This window comes from Hypanus sabinus, chromosome 10 (assembly GCF_030144855.1).
Source record: "Hypanus sabinus isolate sHypSab1 chromosome 10, sHypSab1.hap1, whole genome shotgun sequence".
Classification (NCBI taxonomy): Eukaryota; Metazoa; Chordata; class Chondrichthyes; order Myliobatiformes; family Dasyatidae; genus Hypanus; species Hypanus sabinus.
In genome coordinates, this window is record NC_082715.1 from 28,059,462 (window position 1) to 28,076,669 (window position 17,208).

The window sequence follows — 17,208 nt, forward strand, 5'->3', positions numbered from 1 at the left end:
AACCCTAATCCTACCTCAGCAACAGAACACTAAGGACCACCTCTTGCACTACCATTGACTTGACTCTGGTTGTGTTTTTCTTTTGCACTAATGTCTTGCTTTGCACATTTTTCTCACTATCTTGTGTTATGAATGTACCACAGCTCTGAGGGGCCGAAGGGGCGGGAGCAGCCCCCTCCTTCCGGAGAATCGCAAGATCGCTATTAATTCGGGTCTCGGAAGTGAGAGACAATGCAACGGTTTTGGCCATGGTTCTTAGAGGCACTTGTGTGACGTGCATGTCCCTGCTTGCGTGACAGCTACCATGGACATGGATACCCTCGGGCAATATGGGGGTGGGGATTGCACTTTGATGGACATCTACAACTCTGCAAGTCAAGATAAAAGGGGACTGCAGAAGGCGGTACCCCAGAGAGAGAGAGACGCACCAGAAGGACTCGATCGCTCAAAGCTCCCATGATAGCTGGAAGCCGGTCAAAAGCCACGCGCGCTCCTAACTCCTTTGCCTGGGGAGCGGGTGGCTGATAATACCGAGAAGGACTTCGGACTAACAACGGGGAAACAACGCTCCCCTGATTTAACGGAGTGGCTTCATAAAGACCCGGGCAAGTTTTTTTCCGTTTTTCACCGATCCCTCTAAAACACGAGAAACCCAACGATTCCCCGAAAGGCTAAAGTCTGCAGATTTCTGAGTGACTTTTATATTTCCAACGGACAATATATTATCCCCTAAACAGTCGAAATTATTTCTTAATGATGATTATTGCTATACCCGCGCTTTAGGTTGAGTTTTAGCCGACGTATATGTTCTGAATGTTTGTATTAACCTTACTTTTGTGCTCCCCTTTATGAATAAAAACATTTGAAAATAGTGCCATCAGACACCAACGGACCTCTCTATCTTTGCTGGTAAGTTATCCAGTTACGGGATACGTAACACTTGTATAACTTATATTCTGTGCGTCGTCTGTGACTGATTGCTTCTGCAGTTAAGTTTTTGTTACTTCTGTATGTGACCCTACTTGTACATGCAACAATAAATGACTGTGTTAGCAGAGAGAGAGAAAGAAAACCTGATCTATGATCACAGATAGTTGATGCAGCTGAACTGGCTAGGTCTCATATGGAGAAAGTAAGCTGAATTCATATTAAGCCTTTGAGATTAGAATAGGTAACTGTGATGGTTGGCATGACATTGTGGGTCAAAGGACCTGTTTCAATCTTGTATGAATATGGCAGCATGGCTAGATAGATGATGCAGTTCCTCAGATTTACATAGGACCTTGATAAATCACTGCATAAGATGTTATAACATTAGGCTGTCTATATCTTTTCCAGCTAAAGCTCTTATTGTGTAAGCAGATTGCTATCATATCTGGACCTACATTGCTACTGCATTGTTGAAAATGGCCAGGATTTTCATTGTGTGGAGGTTTTGATTTTTAGGTAATTGTGTAAAATAGTCAATAAGAACCGCATCTTGCTTGATATCCCCCATTTTTCAATTCCATTCATGTCTCATGGTGGGAGGACATTCAAAGTTACCATAAACCACTTGTGAGGATTTGCAAATGTATTTTGCCTTCATGAAATGGGAGACAATACAATTTCTAAAATTAAAAAAAATATTTTTAAATCTTTTTTTTGAATTTTAAAACTGAAGCTAACTTATCATTATTAAATTTTAACTTAATGGAATAACATTTCAAATCTCCCTTTGTACCAATGACTCATGGTAGTTGAAAATATATGAAGGCTTCAGAGTGAAATGGATATTAATCTGTAGTCACTCAAAATTTTTCTTTATTGACATGGACTTTTTAAAATGCAATAGCAGTATCTTTTATTACTATATTTTATGGAGCTATTTTCAAAACTTATGCCATTGGAGCTTCAATGGGGTGAGTCAAAACAGCAGGGGATGAAAGATTCACATGATATGGAGTTTCAAATGGGAAATCAGGTGTATTTCCTGCTCATGGAGAAGTCATCCAAATTTAAAACTATTTAATTTATAGAAAATACGCCAATACATTTGTTGGCATAACTTAATAATTAATTTAATAACTTAATTTCAGTAAGCCTGTTAATTGTTTTTACAACTGGCAATTGGGATTTATTACCATAGATAATAAATTTTAACTACCATTTATAATAATAGGGACATTGATCTCAACCTGCATAGTAAATGATGCCATGTAAATCAACAGATTTGTAGACTGCAAAGGAGTAAGGAGAGTTTTAGAAAGAGGGAGAACCGCAATCCTTTTACCAGTTTTGACAACTTGTGTTTGTGTCGGAGAAAAATACTGAGAAATAATGAATTTACAGAAACTGTGGAACGAGGACCAACTAAAATTATTCAAAATATTGTGTGTGGTAAGTGATTTGACTGTTTAAAGAATCTGCTATTCTGTTATGTTAAATGTTTTTCATGGTGTTATATTTAAAGAACATTTGGATCTGCCAATAGAGAAGGGATCAAACTATGAATAAATATTGTGTTTCTGAAAGACTTTTCATAATTACTTTTTTCTTAAAAATCATATTTACAGTGGAACAAATGGGTAAAAGATTTTAAACTGAAAATTATGGAAACGCTCAGTACTTCAGGAAGTATCTGTGGAAAAAGAAACAGAGTTTACATTTCAGATCAAAGACTCTTCAGATTTTCAGCATACAAAGCTTTTTTTAAAATTTCCATGTATTGGATAGCAGATTGTGTTAACCTTTGCTTTTGTAATTGAATTTGGCCAACTTGCTATAAGTTAATTTAAATGGTTTAAAATATGTTTAATCAAAATAATAAGTGCTAAAATGACTTCATACCATACACTTTGCTGACTTTCTATTAACTTCCCAGTGGAATAGCTTCCTCATGGCATTGATCAGCTTCCCTCACCGTCTTGAATGTTTTTATCAAATAACTAACAAATGTCACTTCTTAACATGTGGAAGTTGACTGAAAGAAAATTTGTCTTCATAGAGGGATTAGGTAGGCTACAAAATAATTTTTAATCTTGTGTGGAAGTGTTTCCATTGCTGTTACTGTATATCCGTGATAAAGCCCAATATGTTATTTCAGCTGTGTCTTAGTTGGCTGAATCAGAAGGTTCAACTCCACTCTAGGCACTTGAGCTCAAAAATCTAGGGTTTTGCTCCTGTGCAGGAATACAAGACCATTGTTATGTTAAGTTTTCAGTAATCTATTTTTTTGATGAAAGGTTAAGATCAAGTATGAGTGAAACCTTTCAAAGGTTTGATTAACCTTTGAACAAATAAATTAACTAGTTTTCCTAAATGATTCGCAACAAACTTGTAGATAACACAAGTTAGGAGTTATGCTTTTTGGACATTTACGTGCATAGGGAGTGATCATTTTGCTACTTTAAACCTGACATAGTGGACTGAAAAGCTTAAGCATGTAAATATTAAGAAAGAAGATGTGCAGGAACTTTTGGAAAGCATCAAATTGGATAAGTCACCAGGACCGGACAGGATGTTCCCCAGCTACTGTGGGAGGCGAGGGAGGAGATTGCTGACCCTCTGGCGATGATCTTTGCATCATCAATGGGGGCAGAAGAGGTTCTGGACGTTCAAGAAAGGGAGTAGAGATAGTCCAGGAAATTATAATCCAGTGAGTCTTACTTCAGTGGTTGGTAAGTTGATGGAGAAGATCCTGAGAGGCAGGATTTATGAACATTTGGAGAGGCATAATATGATTAGGAATAGTCAGCATGGCTTTGTGAAAGGCAGGTCATGCCATGATAAAAATTTTTGAGGATGTGGCTAAACACATTGATGTTGGTAGAGCAGTAGATGCAGCATATATGGATTTCAGCAAGGCATTTGACAAGGTATCCCATGCAAGGCTCATTGAGAAAGTAACGTGGTATGGGATCCAAGGGGAAATCCAGGGTTGTTTTGAGGTGACAGACTGGCAGGCACTCTGTGAGCCACATGGAGAGGACATTGATGGGCTCACAGAGTGCATCACTGGTTACATCCACTTCTGTGTGGACTGCAATGTTCCGGCAAGAACTGTCTTTATTATTCAAATAACAAGCCATGGGTAACAAAGGACATTAAGGACATCCTGAATGCTAAAAAGAGTGTGTTTAGAGATGGCAATAGGGAGGAGCTGAGGACAATACAGAGGGACCTAAAAGCCAAGATCAGGGAGGCTAAAGACAGGTATAGGAGGAAGCTTGAGTGGAAACTCCAGCAGAACAACATGAGAGAGACCTGGAGTGGGATGAGGACCATCACTGGGTTCCAGCAAACTAGCAACAGAGGAGATGAAGGCAGTGTGGACAGTGCCAATGAACTTAACCTGTTCTTCAACAGATTTGACATTATGGCCCCTGCCCATCCCCCACATGATTCATCTGTTGTCGGCCACCAACCAACATATACTCCACTCTCCCCTCCTACCCCTCCTCACAGCCTCCCACCCTACTCTCATGACTACACCCCTCCCCCACCTGAAACCACCATGGTGGGCTTCACAGCTGAACAGGTGAGAAGACAGCTGAAACATCTCCACCCAAGCAAGGCTGCAGGCCCGGATGGTGTCAGTCCCGGGATGCTCAAAGCCTGTGCCCCCCAGCTATGTGGAGTACTTCACCATGTCTTCAACCTGAGCCTGAGTCTCCAGAGGGCTCTTGTGCTGTGGAAGACATCCTGTTTCGTTTCTATACCGAAGATGCCGCACCCCAGTGGCTCCAATGACTACAGACCAGTGGCATTGACCTCCCATATCATGAAGGCCCTGGAGAGACTTGTTCTAGAGCAGCTCCGGCCTATGGTTAGGCCACACTTAGACCCCCTTCAGTTCGTCTACCAGCCCTGACTAGGAGTTGAGGATGCCATCGTCTACCTGTTTGACCGTGTCTACGCCCACCTGGACAAGCCGGCAAACACTGTGAGGGTCATGTTTTTTGACTTCTCCAGTGCATTCAACACCATCCACCCTGCTCTGCTGGGTGAGAAGCTGACAGTGATGCAGGTGGATGCTTCCTTGGTGTCATGGATTATTGATTACCTGACTGGCAGACCCCAGTACGTGTGCTTGCAACACTGTGTGTCAGACAGAGTGGTCAGCAGCACTGGGGCTCCACAGGGGACTGTCCTGTCTCCCTTTCTCTTCACCATCTACACCTTGGACCAACTACTGCACAGAGTCTTGCCATCTTCAGAAGTTTTCTGATGACTCTGCCATAGTTGGATGCATCAGCAAGGGAGATGAGATGGAGTACAGGGCTACGGTGGGAAACTTTGTCACATGGTGTGAACAGAATCATCTGCAGCTTAATGTGAAAAAGACTAAGGAGCTGGTGGTGGACTTGAGGAGGGCTAAGGTACCGGTGACCCCTGTTTCCATCCAAGGGGTCAGTGTGGACATGGTGGAGGATTACAAATACCTGGGGATACAAATTGACAATAAACTGGACTGGTCAAAGAACACTGAGGCTGTCCACAAGAAGGGTCAGAGCCATCTCTACTTCCTGAGGAGTCTGAGGTCCTCTAACATCTGCTGGACGATGCTGAGGATGTTCTACAAGTCTGTGGTGGCCAGTGCTATCATGTTTGCTGTTGTGTGCTGGGGCAATAGGCTGAGGGTTGCAGACACCAACAGAATCAACAAACTTATTTGTAAGGCCAGTGATGTTGTGGGGGTGGAACTGGACTCTCTGACGGTGGCGTCTGAAAAGAAGATGCTTTCCAAGCTGCATGCCATCTTGGACAATGTTTCCCATCCACTCCATAATGTACTGGTTAGGCACAGGAGTACATTCAGCCAAAGACTCATTCCACCGAGATGCAACACTGAGCGTCATAGGAAGTCATTCCTGCCTGTGGCCATCAAACTTTACAACTCCTCCCTCGGAGTGTCAGATACCCTGAACCAATAGGCTGGTCCTAGACTTATTTTCACTTGGCATAATTAACTTATTATTATTTAATTATTTATTATTTTGTATTGCTGTATTTCTACACTATTCTTGGTTGGTGTGACTGTAACGAAACCCAACTTCCCTCGGGATCAATAAAGTTTGTCTGTCTGTCTGTCTGTCAAATTTCTATGTGGATCCAGAACTGACTTGCCCACAGAATGCAAAGAACGGTTGTAGACAGGTCATATTCTTCAAGGAGTTTGGTGACCAGTGGTGTGCCTCAGGGATCTGTTCTGGGACCGCCTACTCTTCGTGATTTTTATAAATGAACTGGATGAAGAAGTGGAAGGATGGGTTAGTAAATTTGCTGATGACACAAATGTTGGAGTTGTTGTGGATAGTGTGGAGGGCTGTCAGAGGTTATAGCGGGACATTGATAGGATGCAAAAATGGGCTGAGAAGTGATAGATGGAGTTCAACCCAGATAAGTGTGAGATAACTTTGGTAGGTCAAATATGATGACAGAATATAGTATTAATGGAAAGACTCTTGGCAGTGTGGAGAATCAGAGGGATCTTTGGGACTGAGTCCATGGGACACTCAAGGCTGCTGTGCAGGTTGACCCTGTGGTTAAGAAGGTGTACGGTGCATTGGCCTTCATCAATTGTGGGATTGAGTTTAGGAGCCGAGAGGTAATGTTGCAGCTATATAGGACCCTGGTCAGCCCCCACTTGGAGTACTGTGCTCAGTTTTTTATGCAGAGAGTGGTGAGTGTGTGGAATGGGCTGCCGGTGACAATGGTGGAGGCAGATAGGATAGAGTCTTTTAAGACTCCTTGACAGGTATATGTTCAGAAAAATAGAGGGCTATTAGTAACCTTGGGTAATTTCTCAGGTACGAGCATGTTCGGCACAGCATTGTGGGCCGAAGGGCCTGTATTGTGCTGGAGATTTTTTATGTTTATTACCTATCAGAAGGCTGCTCTGTTGAGTGAAACAGTCAGGAAATAATTTATTTAAAATGGCAAGCTGAATCTGTAGGAGCAACAAACTCGAGCAAGTTTTAAGTTTTGCCTTTTGGGAAGTTAGCCAGGCCACGACATAAACAGTGAATAGAAGGTCCCTGGGGAGTATTGTTAAATATTGAGACCTAGGGATACAAGTTCATAGTTCCACGAAAATGGTAACATAGTCAAAATAGTGAAGAAGTATATGGCATCCTTTCCTTACTGGATGGGACATCAAGTAGAAGAGTTGGGGCATCACATTACAGCTGTTCAAAACATTTATGAAACATTGGAATATTGTGTGCCATATTTAAAGAAAGATATGATTGAGCTGGAGGGGGTCGAGAAAGCATTCATAAGGATGTTGCCAGGTCTGGAGGGCTTGAGTTTAAACTGAGACTGGACACAGGATAGGAACATATAATGCTGTGGCAGGTTCCCTGGATTTAAGGAGGCAAGGGTGGAAAACCTACGACACGTGTGCCCATGACAACACATGCAAAAACTATGCTGGCATGCAGCATGCAGTTTCACCCCCAATTCTTTAAACTCCACCTATAATAAACAGATATATGATGATTATCTTTACAGCCAAATGATTCTTTTACAACCTGAGGTCAGTGAAATATTTTCACAGGTGACATTGGAAGATACATTTTGAAATCCTTGCAGACCTGGTGTACTTATCAGTATCCAGATAACAAATTGTTACAATAACAATCATTATCACCATCATCATTATGTGCTGTGTCATATGACATGGGTGATTATAATCTTGACCATGATTGCTCTTGGCAAATTTTTCTACAGAAGTGATTTGTCATTGCGTTCTTCTGGGCAATATGTTTACAAGTCAGATAACTCCAGCCATTATCAATACCCCAGACATCGCCTGGCGTCAGTGGTGCATAACCTGGACTTGTAATATGCACCAGTTGCTCATACGACCATCCACCACCTGCTTCCATGGCTTCACGTGACTCTGATTGAGAATATGCAGGTGCCCAAGGGGGATCTGCAGGGTAGCAGAGTAAAGGAGCACCTTACACCTCTTTTGGTAAAGATGTATCTCCACCCCACCACACTAAGAAAAAGAATACTATTTAGAAATTGCCATTTTTCAATTGTTGTTTGAAAATATTAATATTAATAATTTTTGAATAGTTTTTCCAAAATGCTTCATTTATTTCAATTGGTTTCTATTAATAGTAAAACAATGAATACATTCAAGTAAGCAACAGGACTCGCCCTCCATAAATATTGTTACCAATTCATTAATCAATGATCAGATCACCTTTGTTCAAAATTACCATCTCATGTAACAGAATAAAGATTATCACCAATTTGGCCACACATTCTCAAGAGGGTTTAAAAATCATGAGGGGCATAAATAATGTCCTTTTCCAAGGGTGGCATAATCTAAAACTGGAGGGCATGAGTTTAAGGTGTGAAGATAAAGATTTAAAGGGTAAACACAGAGGGTGATGGATGACGGCAAAACTGCCGGAGGAACTAGTACAGGTGGTTACAATTTGAAGTTCAAAGTAAGTTGAAGTGGGAAGGTGAACAGCCAGAAGTCGTGGTACATATTGGTACCAATGACATAGGTAGGAAAAGGGAGGAGGTCCTGAAACCAGACAAGGAAGGAAGTTGAGAAGCAGGACCTCAAAGGTAGTAAGCTCGGGGTTATTGCCTGTGCCACATGACTGTGAGTATAGGAACAGATTGCGGTGGAGGATAAATGCATGGCTGAGGGATTGGAGCAGGGGGCAGGGAATTCAGATTTCTGGATCATTGGGACCTTTTTTGGGTCAGGCGTGACCTGTACATTAAGAACGGGTTGCACTTGAATATTGAATCCAATATTCTGACAGGGAGGTTTGCTAAGGCTCTGGGGGAGAGTTTAAACTAGAATTGCTGGGGGGAGGGAACCAAATTGAAGAAAAGAATGAATGGGCTGTTGGCTCACAAATAGAGAAAGCTCGGAGACAGTGCAAAGGGAGGATAGGCAGGTGGCAGAGAAGGGATGTGCTCAGAGCGATGGTTTGAGATGTGTCTATTTTAATGCAAGAAGCATTATGAACAAAGTGGATGAGCTTAGAGCGTGGATCAGTACTTGGAGCTGTGATGTTATGGCCATTACAGAGCCTTGGATGGCTCAGGAGCAGGAATAGTTACTTAAAGTGCCAGGCTTTAGATGTTTCAGCAAGGACAGGGAAGGACGCAAAGGAGGTGGGGGTGTGGCACTGCTGATCAGAGATAGTGTCACGGCTGCATGGAGGGATTGTCTACTGAGTCTTTGTGAGTGAAAGTTAGGAACAGGAAGGGGTCAATAACTCTACGGGATGTTTTTTATAGACCATTCAATAGTAACAGGGACATCAAGGAGCAGATAGGGAGACAGATTCTGGAAAGGCGCAATAATAACATGGTGGGAGATTTTAATTTCTCAAATATTGATTGGCATCTCCCTAGAGCAAGGAGTTTAGGTGGGGTGGAGTTTATTAGGTGTGTTCAGGAATGCTTCCTGTCACAATATGTTGATAAACCTACAAAAGGAGAGGCTGTACTTGATCTGGAATTGAGAAATGAACCTAGTTAGGTGTCAGCTCTCTCTCCTGTACCATAGCATTGGAGAGGGATAAGAACAGACAAGTTAGGGAAGTGTTTAATTGGAGTAAAGGAAAATATGAAGCTATCAGGCAGGAACTTGGAAGCATAAATTGGGAACAGATGTTCTCAGGGAAATGTACAGCAGAAATGTGGCAAATGTTCTGGGGATATTTGCGTGGCGTTCTACATAGGCACATTCCAATGAGGCAGGGAAAGGATGGTAGGGTACAGGAACCGTGGTGTACAAAGGCTGTTGAAAATTTAGTCAGGAAGAAAAGAAGAGCTTATGAAAGGTTCAAAAAACTAGGTGATGACAGACATCTAGAAGATTATAAGGCTAGCAGGAACAAAGTGAAGAATGAAATTAGGAGAGCCAGAAGGGGCCATGAGAAGGTCTTGGCGAGCAGGATTAAGGAAAACCCCAAGGCATTCTACAAGTATGTGAAAAGCAATAGGATAAGACATGAGAGAATATGACTAATCAAGCTTGACAGTGAAAAAGTGTGTATGGAACCAGAAGAGACAGCAGAGGTTACAGCAGGACATCAATAGGATGCAAAACTGGACTGAGAAGTGGAAGATGGAGTTCAACCCAGATAATTATGAGGTGGGTCATTTTGGTAGGTCAAATATGATGGCAGAATATAGTATTAATGGTAAGACTCTTGGCAGTGTGGAGGATCAGAGGGATCTTGGGGTTCAAGTCCATAGGACACTCAAAGCTGCTGTGCAGATTGACTCTGTGGTTAAGAAGGTATATGGTGTATTGACCTTCATCACTGTGGGATTGAGTTTAAGAGCCAAGAGGTAATCTTATAGCTATATAGGACTCTGGTCAGAACCCACTCGGAGTACTGTGCTCAGTTCTGGTCACCTCACTAAAGGAAGTGATGTGGAAACTATAGAAAGGGTGCAGAGGAGATTGACAAGGATGTTGCCTGGATTGGGGAGCATGCCTTATGAGAATAGGTTGAGTGAACTTGGCCTTTTCTTCTTGGAGCGATGGAAGATGAAGGGTAACCTGATGAGGTGTACAAGATAATGAGAGGCATTGATTATGTGGATAGTCAGAGGCTTTTTCCCAGGGCTGAAATGGCTAACATGAGAGGGCACATTTTTAAGGTGCTTGCAAGTAGGTACAGAGGAGTTGTCGGGAGAAGTTTTTTATGCAGAGAGTGGCGAGTGCATGGAATGGGCTGCTGACGACAGTGGTGGAGACGAATATGATAGGGTCTTTTAAGAGACTCCTGGACAGGTACGTAGAGCTTAGAAAAATAGAGGGCTATGGGTAACCCTAGATAATTTCTAAGGTAAGGACACGTTTAGCACAGCATTGTGGGCCGAAGGACCTGTATTGTGCTGTAGGTTTTCTATGTTCTAAATTTATTATCGAAGTACATATATATCAGCATATACAACCCTGAGATACATTTCCTTGTGGACATACTCAATAAATCTATAATAGAATAATCACCACAATGGGATCAATGGAAGACTACATCAATTTGCGTGTTCAACCTGTGTGCAAAAGACACTGAACTGTGGAAATATGAAAAGAAAAAAAATAATAAGTAAACAATAAATTTCAGGAATGTGAGTTGAAGCTTCCTGAAAGTAAGTCCATAGGGTATGGAAACATTTCAATGATGAGGCCAGTGAAGTTGAGTGAAGTTATCCCCTTTGGTTCAAGAGCCTGATGACTGTTCCTGAACCTGGTGGTGAGGCTCTTGTACCTTCTTCCTGAATGCAGCAATGAGAAGAGAGCATGACCTGGATGGTGGGAGTTCTTGATAAAGAAGGTCTCTTCAGAGATGAGAGTGGATATAGGACTGCTAGAAAATGAGGCTGGAGAAACAATATCAAGGGATAAGGAGATGGTATATGAAATAAATGACTATTTTGCCTCAGTCTTCACTGTGGAAGACACTAGCAGTGTGAGAGATGTTGAAGGGTGTGAGGGAAGAGGAGTGACTGTAGTTACTATTACAAGGGAGAAGGTGCTCAAAAAGCTGAAAGACCTAAGGGTACCTAAGTTACCTGGAGAAGATGAACTGCACCCTAGGGTTCTGAAAGAAGAAGCGGTAGAGAATGTGGAGGCATTAGTAATGATCTTTCAAAAATATTGAACTCTGTCACGATGCCAGAGGACTGAAACATTGCAGATGTCACCCCATTCTTTTAGAAAGGAGGAAGGCAGCAGGAAGGGAATTATAGACCGGTTAGCCTGACCTCAGTGGTTGGAAAGCTGTTAGAGTCAATTGTTGAGGATGAGGTGATAGAGTGCTTGGTGACACAGGACAAGTTAGTACAAAGCCAGCATGGTTTTCTTAAGTGAAAATCCTGCCTGACGAACCTGTTGGAGTTCTTTGAGGAGATTACACGTAGGATAGTTAAAGGGAATATAGTGGATGTTGTATATTTGGACTTCCAGAAGTCCTTTGACAAGGCTCCACACAAATGGCTACTTACCAAGTTAAGAGCCCATGGTATTACAGGTAAGTTACTGGCATGGTTAGAGTATTGGCTGATTGGTAGGAGGCTGCAAGAAGGAATAAAAGGATCCTTTTCTGATCGGCTGGCTGTGACTCGTGGTGTTCCGCAGGGGTCAGTGTATGCTGTATGTCAATGATTTAGGTGATGGAATAGATTGGCTTTGTTGCCAAGTTTTCAGATGATATGAAGTTTAATGTAGGGGTTGGTAGTGTTGAGGAAACATCTTGGCTGCAGAAGGACTTAGCAGATACAGAGAATAAGCAAGAAAGTGGCAAATGAAGTACAATGTTGGAAAATGCACCTTGGTAGTAGAAATAAATTTGCAATCTATTTTCTAAACAAGGGAAAATCCAAAAATCTGAGATGCAAAGGGACTTGGGTGTTCAGACTAAAGGTTAACTTGTAGGTAGAGTTGGTGGTGAGGAAGGCAACTGCAATGTTAGTATTCATTTCAAGAGACCTAGAATACAAGATCAGGGATGTGATGCTGAAACTTTATAAGGCACTGGTGAGGCCTTACCTTGAGTATGGTGAAACATTTTGGGGTCCTCATCTAAGCAAAGATGTGTTGGCATTGGAGAGGGTTCAGAGGAGGTTCACAAGGAAGTTTCTGGGAATGAAAGGGTTATCATATGAGGAATGTTTGAATACTCTGGGTCTGTACTCACTGGAATTTAGAAGGATGATTGGCGATCTCGTTGACACCTCTTGAATTTTGAAAGGCCCAGACAGAGTAGATGTGGAAAGGATATTTCCCATGGTGGGAGATTCTAGGACAGGAAGGCAGAGCCTCAGAATAGAGGAGCATCCATTTAAAATAGAGATGCATAGAAATTTCTTTTGCCAGAGCGTGTTGAATTTGTGGAATTTATTACCATAGACAGCTGTGGAGGCTGGCTTTTGGGTGTATTGAAGGCAGAACTTGATAGGTTCTTGATTAGACACGGCAACAAAGGTTACGGGGAGAAGGCCAGGGGGTGGGGCTGAGGAGGGGAAAAAATGAATCAGCCATGATTGTTTGACAGAGCAGACTCGATGGGCCAAATGGCCTAATGTCCTATTAGGCCAAATGGCCTAATGCTCCTATGTCTTATGGTCTTATGGAGAGTGAGTGGGAACATTTCAATGATGAAGCATGTGGTTGAGTGAAGTTATCCCCTTTGACTGAAGGGCATAATAGTTGACGGGTCATAACTGTTCTGAGGCCTTTGTACCTTCTTCCTGATGGCAGCAATCAGTAGAGAGCATGACCTGGGTGGCAGGCGTCCCTGATAATGGATGCTGCTTTCATGTGGATAACATTTAAAAGACAGATTTATGGATTAAAGGTTTGGAGGATATGGACCAAGTGCAGGAAGATGGTTTGGCTCTGAAAGGCACTTCATTAAGCATGGGCTGAAGAGCCTGATTCCATGCTGTATAACTTTACGACTTTGTTAGTAATAACAGCTCATCCAAATAATTTGAAATATTGGCATTTTTCAGACGTGAATTTACTCCTATCCGATTATATTTTGGTATCATTCTCAAGGTTTGCTGTATCTTGGTGGCCAGACGTGTTATTCGCTTAAGTTAATCTAATACATACTTAAGTTGAGTTCTGAAGAAGGGTCTCAGCCCAAAGTGTCGACTGCTTACACTTTTCCATAGATGCCTGGCCTGCTGTTCCTCCAGAATTTTGTGTGTGTTGATCAAGTTGGGTTGTTTTCTGTTCAGGTTGGACTGCGATTAAAATATTTACTGTCATGTGTTCTAAGTGAGCATGCAAAAGGAACATGAGCATGAAGGAAAATTCCCTTGCAGCAGGTTGCATTTAACAAACGTGTTCCAGTGTGCTTTATAAAAGGATAATCAAACAAATAAAATGGATTTCAACCAAAGGAATAGACACCAGTGTTTGTTGATAAATAAAGTGACCAAATGAATGATTTGATGAGTGGGGTTAAATATGGAGATGAAGTATACAGGGGGAATTCAATTGGATAAACCCTCAAGGGCTGGAGATCAATATACCTGAGACAAAAGGTGAGGGAAAATGCAAGAGTCCAGAATCATAAATTGTCAGATTTTTTAGGATCAGTTGAAGGGAAAGAGAAAAACAGGAAAGCACAAGTGTAGAAAAAAATGTTGGAAGTCTTTTCTAACTATATTATAACAGAGCTATTAAATAAAAGAAAATCAAGATGATCAGAAAGGGAAATCATATCTGACCAATTTATTGAAGCTTATTGAAGAAGTACCAAGTGGTGTGGTTGGAGGTTTAACTGTCAGACAGGAATCAGAGAGTAAACTTAAATGTGCAAACAAGAGAAAATCTGCAGATGCTGGAAATTCAAGCAACACACACAAAATGCTGGTGGAATGCAGCAGGCCAGGCAGCACCTTGTGCTGTCTTTACGACAGTTATTTAGTTTATAATATTTTTGCTTAGTAATTCATTCGATAGTATTTTCTAGTTAGAATTAGAAGTGTTTAAAGTATATTCATTGCATGTCAAATATATCGGCATGCGATGATGTCACATCCGGTTTCGCCGCGTCTTGTGGGAAAATACCGGTTTGAAATTAGCGCGAGGGTGGGGGCTTACCACAAGGCTCACCTGAGCAGAAGTTGTTTTGCAGGCATGAGAAATCACAGTGAGAGCAACGCTGTAAGTTAATAGATAATCGATATATTGAACTAAGATGTTAATGCCAATCCTGTTAGAAGTAACGACGGTAGATAATGTTTATGCTTTCGTTAGTTAAAGAGTTGCGGATAGTTTGCATGGAAGTGTATTTAAAGTAGTCAATGGAGCAGGTAAACTCTGCCTGTATACTGCACCTTAGTGTAATGTGGTTATAGTCACCTTTGCAAGTATTTACAATTGAAATGTGATATTAAGGAAGGAACAAATACTGTATCAATCTTGTATTGTTTTATCAACAGTTTTCACCATATGTTAATGTGAAGAGTGAACAGTAAATGGTTAATCTTACTGCGATCTGGTTCTTATTAACTGTGGTTTATCTCGACGTTAAATTCGGCGTTCGTTACACGCGAAGGAGAACGTTACAGTGAAAAAGCGACATTATCAGGTGTTTCAAGTGCTGCAATGTCAGCTCGATCCAGCATCAAGTCGACGCCGCCCAGCGACAAGGGCAGTAAACCGACATCAAGTAAGTCCACCCAGGCAAGAGCCAAGGCAGAAGCCGCCAAGGTGCGACTGCGTTACGCCAGACAAGAAGCAGTTTTGAAAATGAAACAGGCCACCAGAGAAGCCGAAATCCAGAAAGAAAAGGCTGCCAGAGAAGCCGAAATCCAGAAAGAAAGGGCTGCCAGAGAAGCCGAAGCGGCCGCCCGAGAAGCCGAAATCCAGAAAGAAAAGGCTGCCAGAGAAGCCAAAATCCAGAAAGAAAGGGCTGCCAGAGAAGCCGAAGCGGCTGCTAGAGAAGCTGAAGCGGCCGCCCGAGAAGCCGAAATCCAGTTGGAAATGGCAAAAATATCGACAGAGTTGCAAGTGCTGCAGCTAGAAAGAGAAGAAGAAGCTGCCATGGCGGAAGCAAAGTACATAGAAGAAGCTGAAGGGTCGCGTGATCTGACCGCAGTAAGATCTACTTTAGAAAGGACGAGACTGGAACGCACAAGCGACTATGTACAATATCAAACAGACTGGCAGGCTCGTCTCCCCTCTCCATACGTATTTGATAACTTCCCCAGCTACGAGGAACCTTCAGAGAACCACGCCAGCGGTTGCCAAATAACAAAGAGCAAGTGGTCAAGCGGTTCACGTCCTTACAAAAAACCCTGAACCGGAAACCCGAGATGCAACAGCAATACATAGCATTTATGGGAAAGATCTTCGCTAACGGACATGCCGAAGTAGCACCACCACTGCCGGAAGGCGGGGAGTGCTGGTACCTCCCAACATTTGGAGCTTACCATCCACAAAAACCCAATCAGATCAGGGTGGTCTTCGATTCCAGTGCCCAGTGTTCCGGCGTCTCCCTAAATGACGCGCTTCTCACAGGCCCCGACCTTAACAATACCCTACTCGGGGTCCTGCTGCGTTTCCGGAAGGAGAAGGTTGCAATCTTAGCGGACATCCAGCAGATGTTCCATTGCTTCTTAGTACAGGAGGACTATCGTGATTTCCTCCGTTTCTTATGGTATAAGGACAACGACATCAACAAAGAAGTTATCGAGTACCGGATGAAAGTCCACGTTTTCGGCAATAGTCCGTCACCTGCCGTGGCCATCTATGGGCTGCGAAGAGCCATCAGAGAGGGTGCACAGGAGCACGGTGACGACACCGTTAAGTTTGTAGAAAGGCACTTCTACGTTGACGATGGTTTGATATCACTACGGACAGAAGAGGAAGCAATCGATCTGCTCCGACGTACACAAGCCTCACTCGCGGAGTCAAATCTCCGCTTGCATAAGTTTGCATCAAACCGTCAGGCAGTAATGGAGGCCTTTCCACACGATGACTGTGCTCCAGCAATCAAAGACCTAGATTTAGATGGAGAAACCATACCTACACAAAGGAGCTTGGGTCTCCTCTGGGAGATAACGACTGACTCGTTCACATTCTCTGTGCCGACCGTGATCAAACCATTTACCCGCCGTGGAGTCCTCTCCACTGTCAACAGTATTTTCGATCCTTTGGGCCTACTGGCACCAGTTACGATTCAAGGAAGAGCCCTTCTCAGAGAACTTACGTCTGAGCCCTCTGACTGGGATACTCTTCTGCCTGAAGACAAGCTAAGCAAGTGGGAGGCTTGGAGAGATTCACTCCCGGATTTAAAACAGCTTCATATCCAACGCAGGTACACTGTGACCTCACCCACCGAGGCAGTGCTCACAGAATTGTGTGTTTTTTCGGATGCGTCCACCAAGGCCATCGGCGCTGTGGCTTACTTGAAAGTAGTCAGAAAGGACGGCCAAGTCGAAGTGGGATTTGTAACGGGTAAGGCGAAGCTCACTCCTCCGTCGGAGCCGACGATTCCAAGGCTTGAACTGTGCGCAGCCGTCCTGGCCGTGGAAATGGCAGATCTTATCCAGGACGAGCTGGACCTACGGTTCGACGATATCAAGTTCTACACGGACAGTAAAGTCGTGCTTGGTTATATTTACAACGAATCAAAACGCTTCTACGTGTACGTTCATAATAGAGTTCAACGCATCCGCCTGTCATCAAAGCCCGAACAATGGCATTAT

The 17,208-nt window shown here is 42.8% G+C and overlaps 1 protein-coding gene across 5 annotated transcripts in view; it reads left to right on the forward strand.

Annotated features, from left to right (window-relative positions):
* The first annotated feature begins 201 nt into the window (after positions 1–201).
* LOC132400528 (ectonucleotide pyrophosphatase/phosphodiesterase family member 3-like) overlaps positions 202–17,208 on the forward strand; it is a 101,847-nt gene continuing 84,840 nt past the window's right edge. Inside the window, exons 1-3 of one of the 5 annotated variants that reach the window (XM_059981572.1) lie at positions 206–909; positions 1,339–1,446; positions 2,211–2,379. In XM_059981572.1, the coding sequence (XP_059837555.1) occupies positions 2,320–2,379 (60 nt within the window). In that variant the 5' untranslated portion in view covers positions 206–909; positions 1,339–1,446; positions 2,211–2,319. Of the gene's footprint in view, positions 910–1,338; positions 1,447–1,845; positions 1,902–2,210; positions 2,380–17,208 lie in introns of those variants that run through there. The other 4 variants (XM_059981574.1, XM_059981569.1, XM_059981570.1 and 1 more) reach the window with 4 other exon arrangements.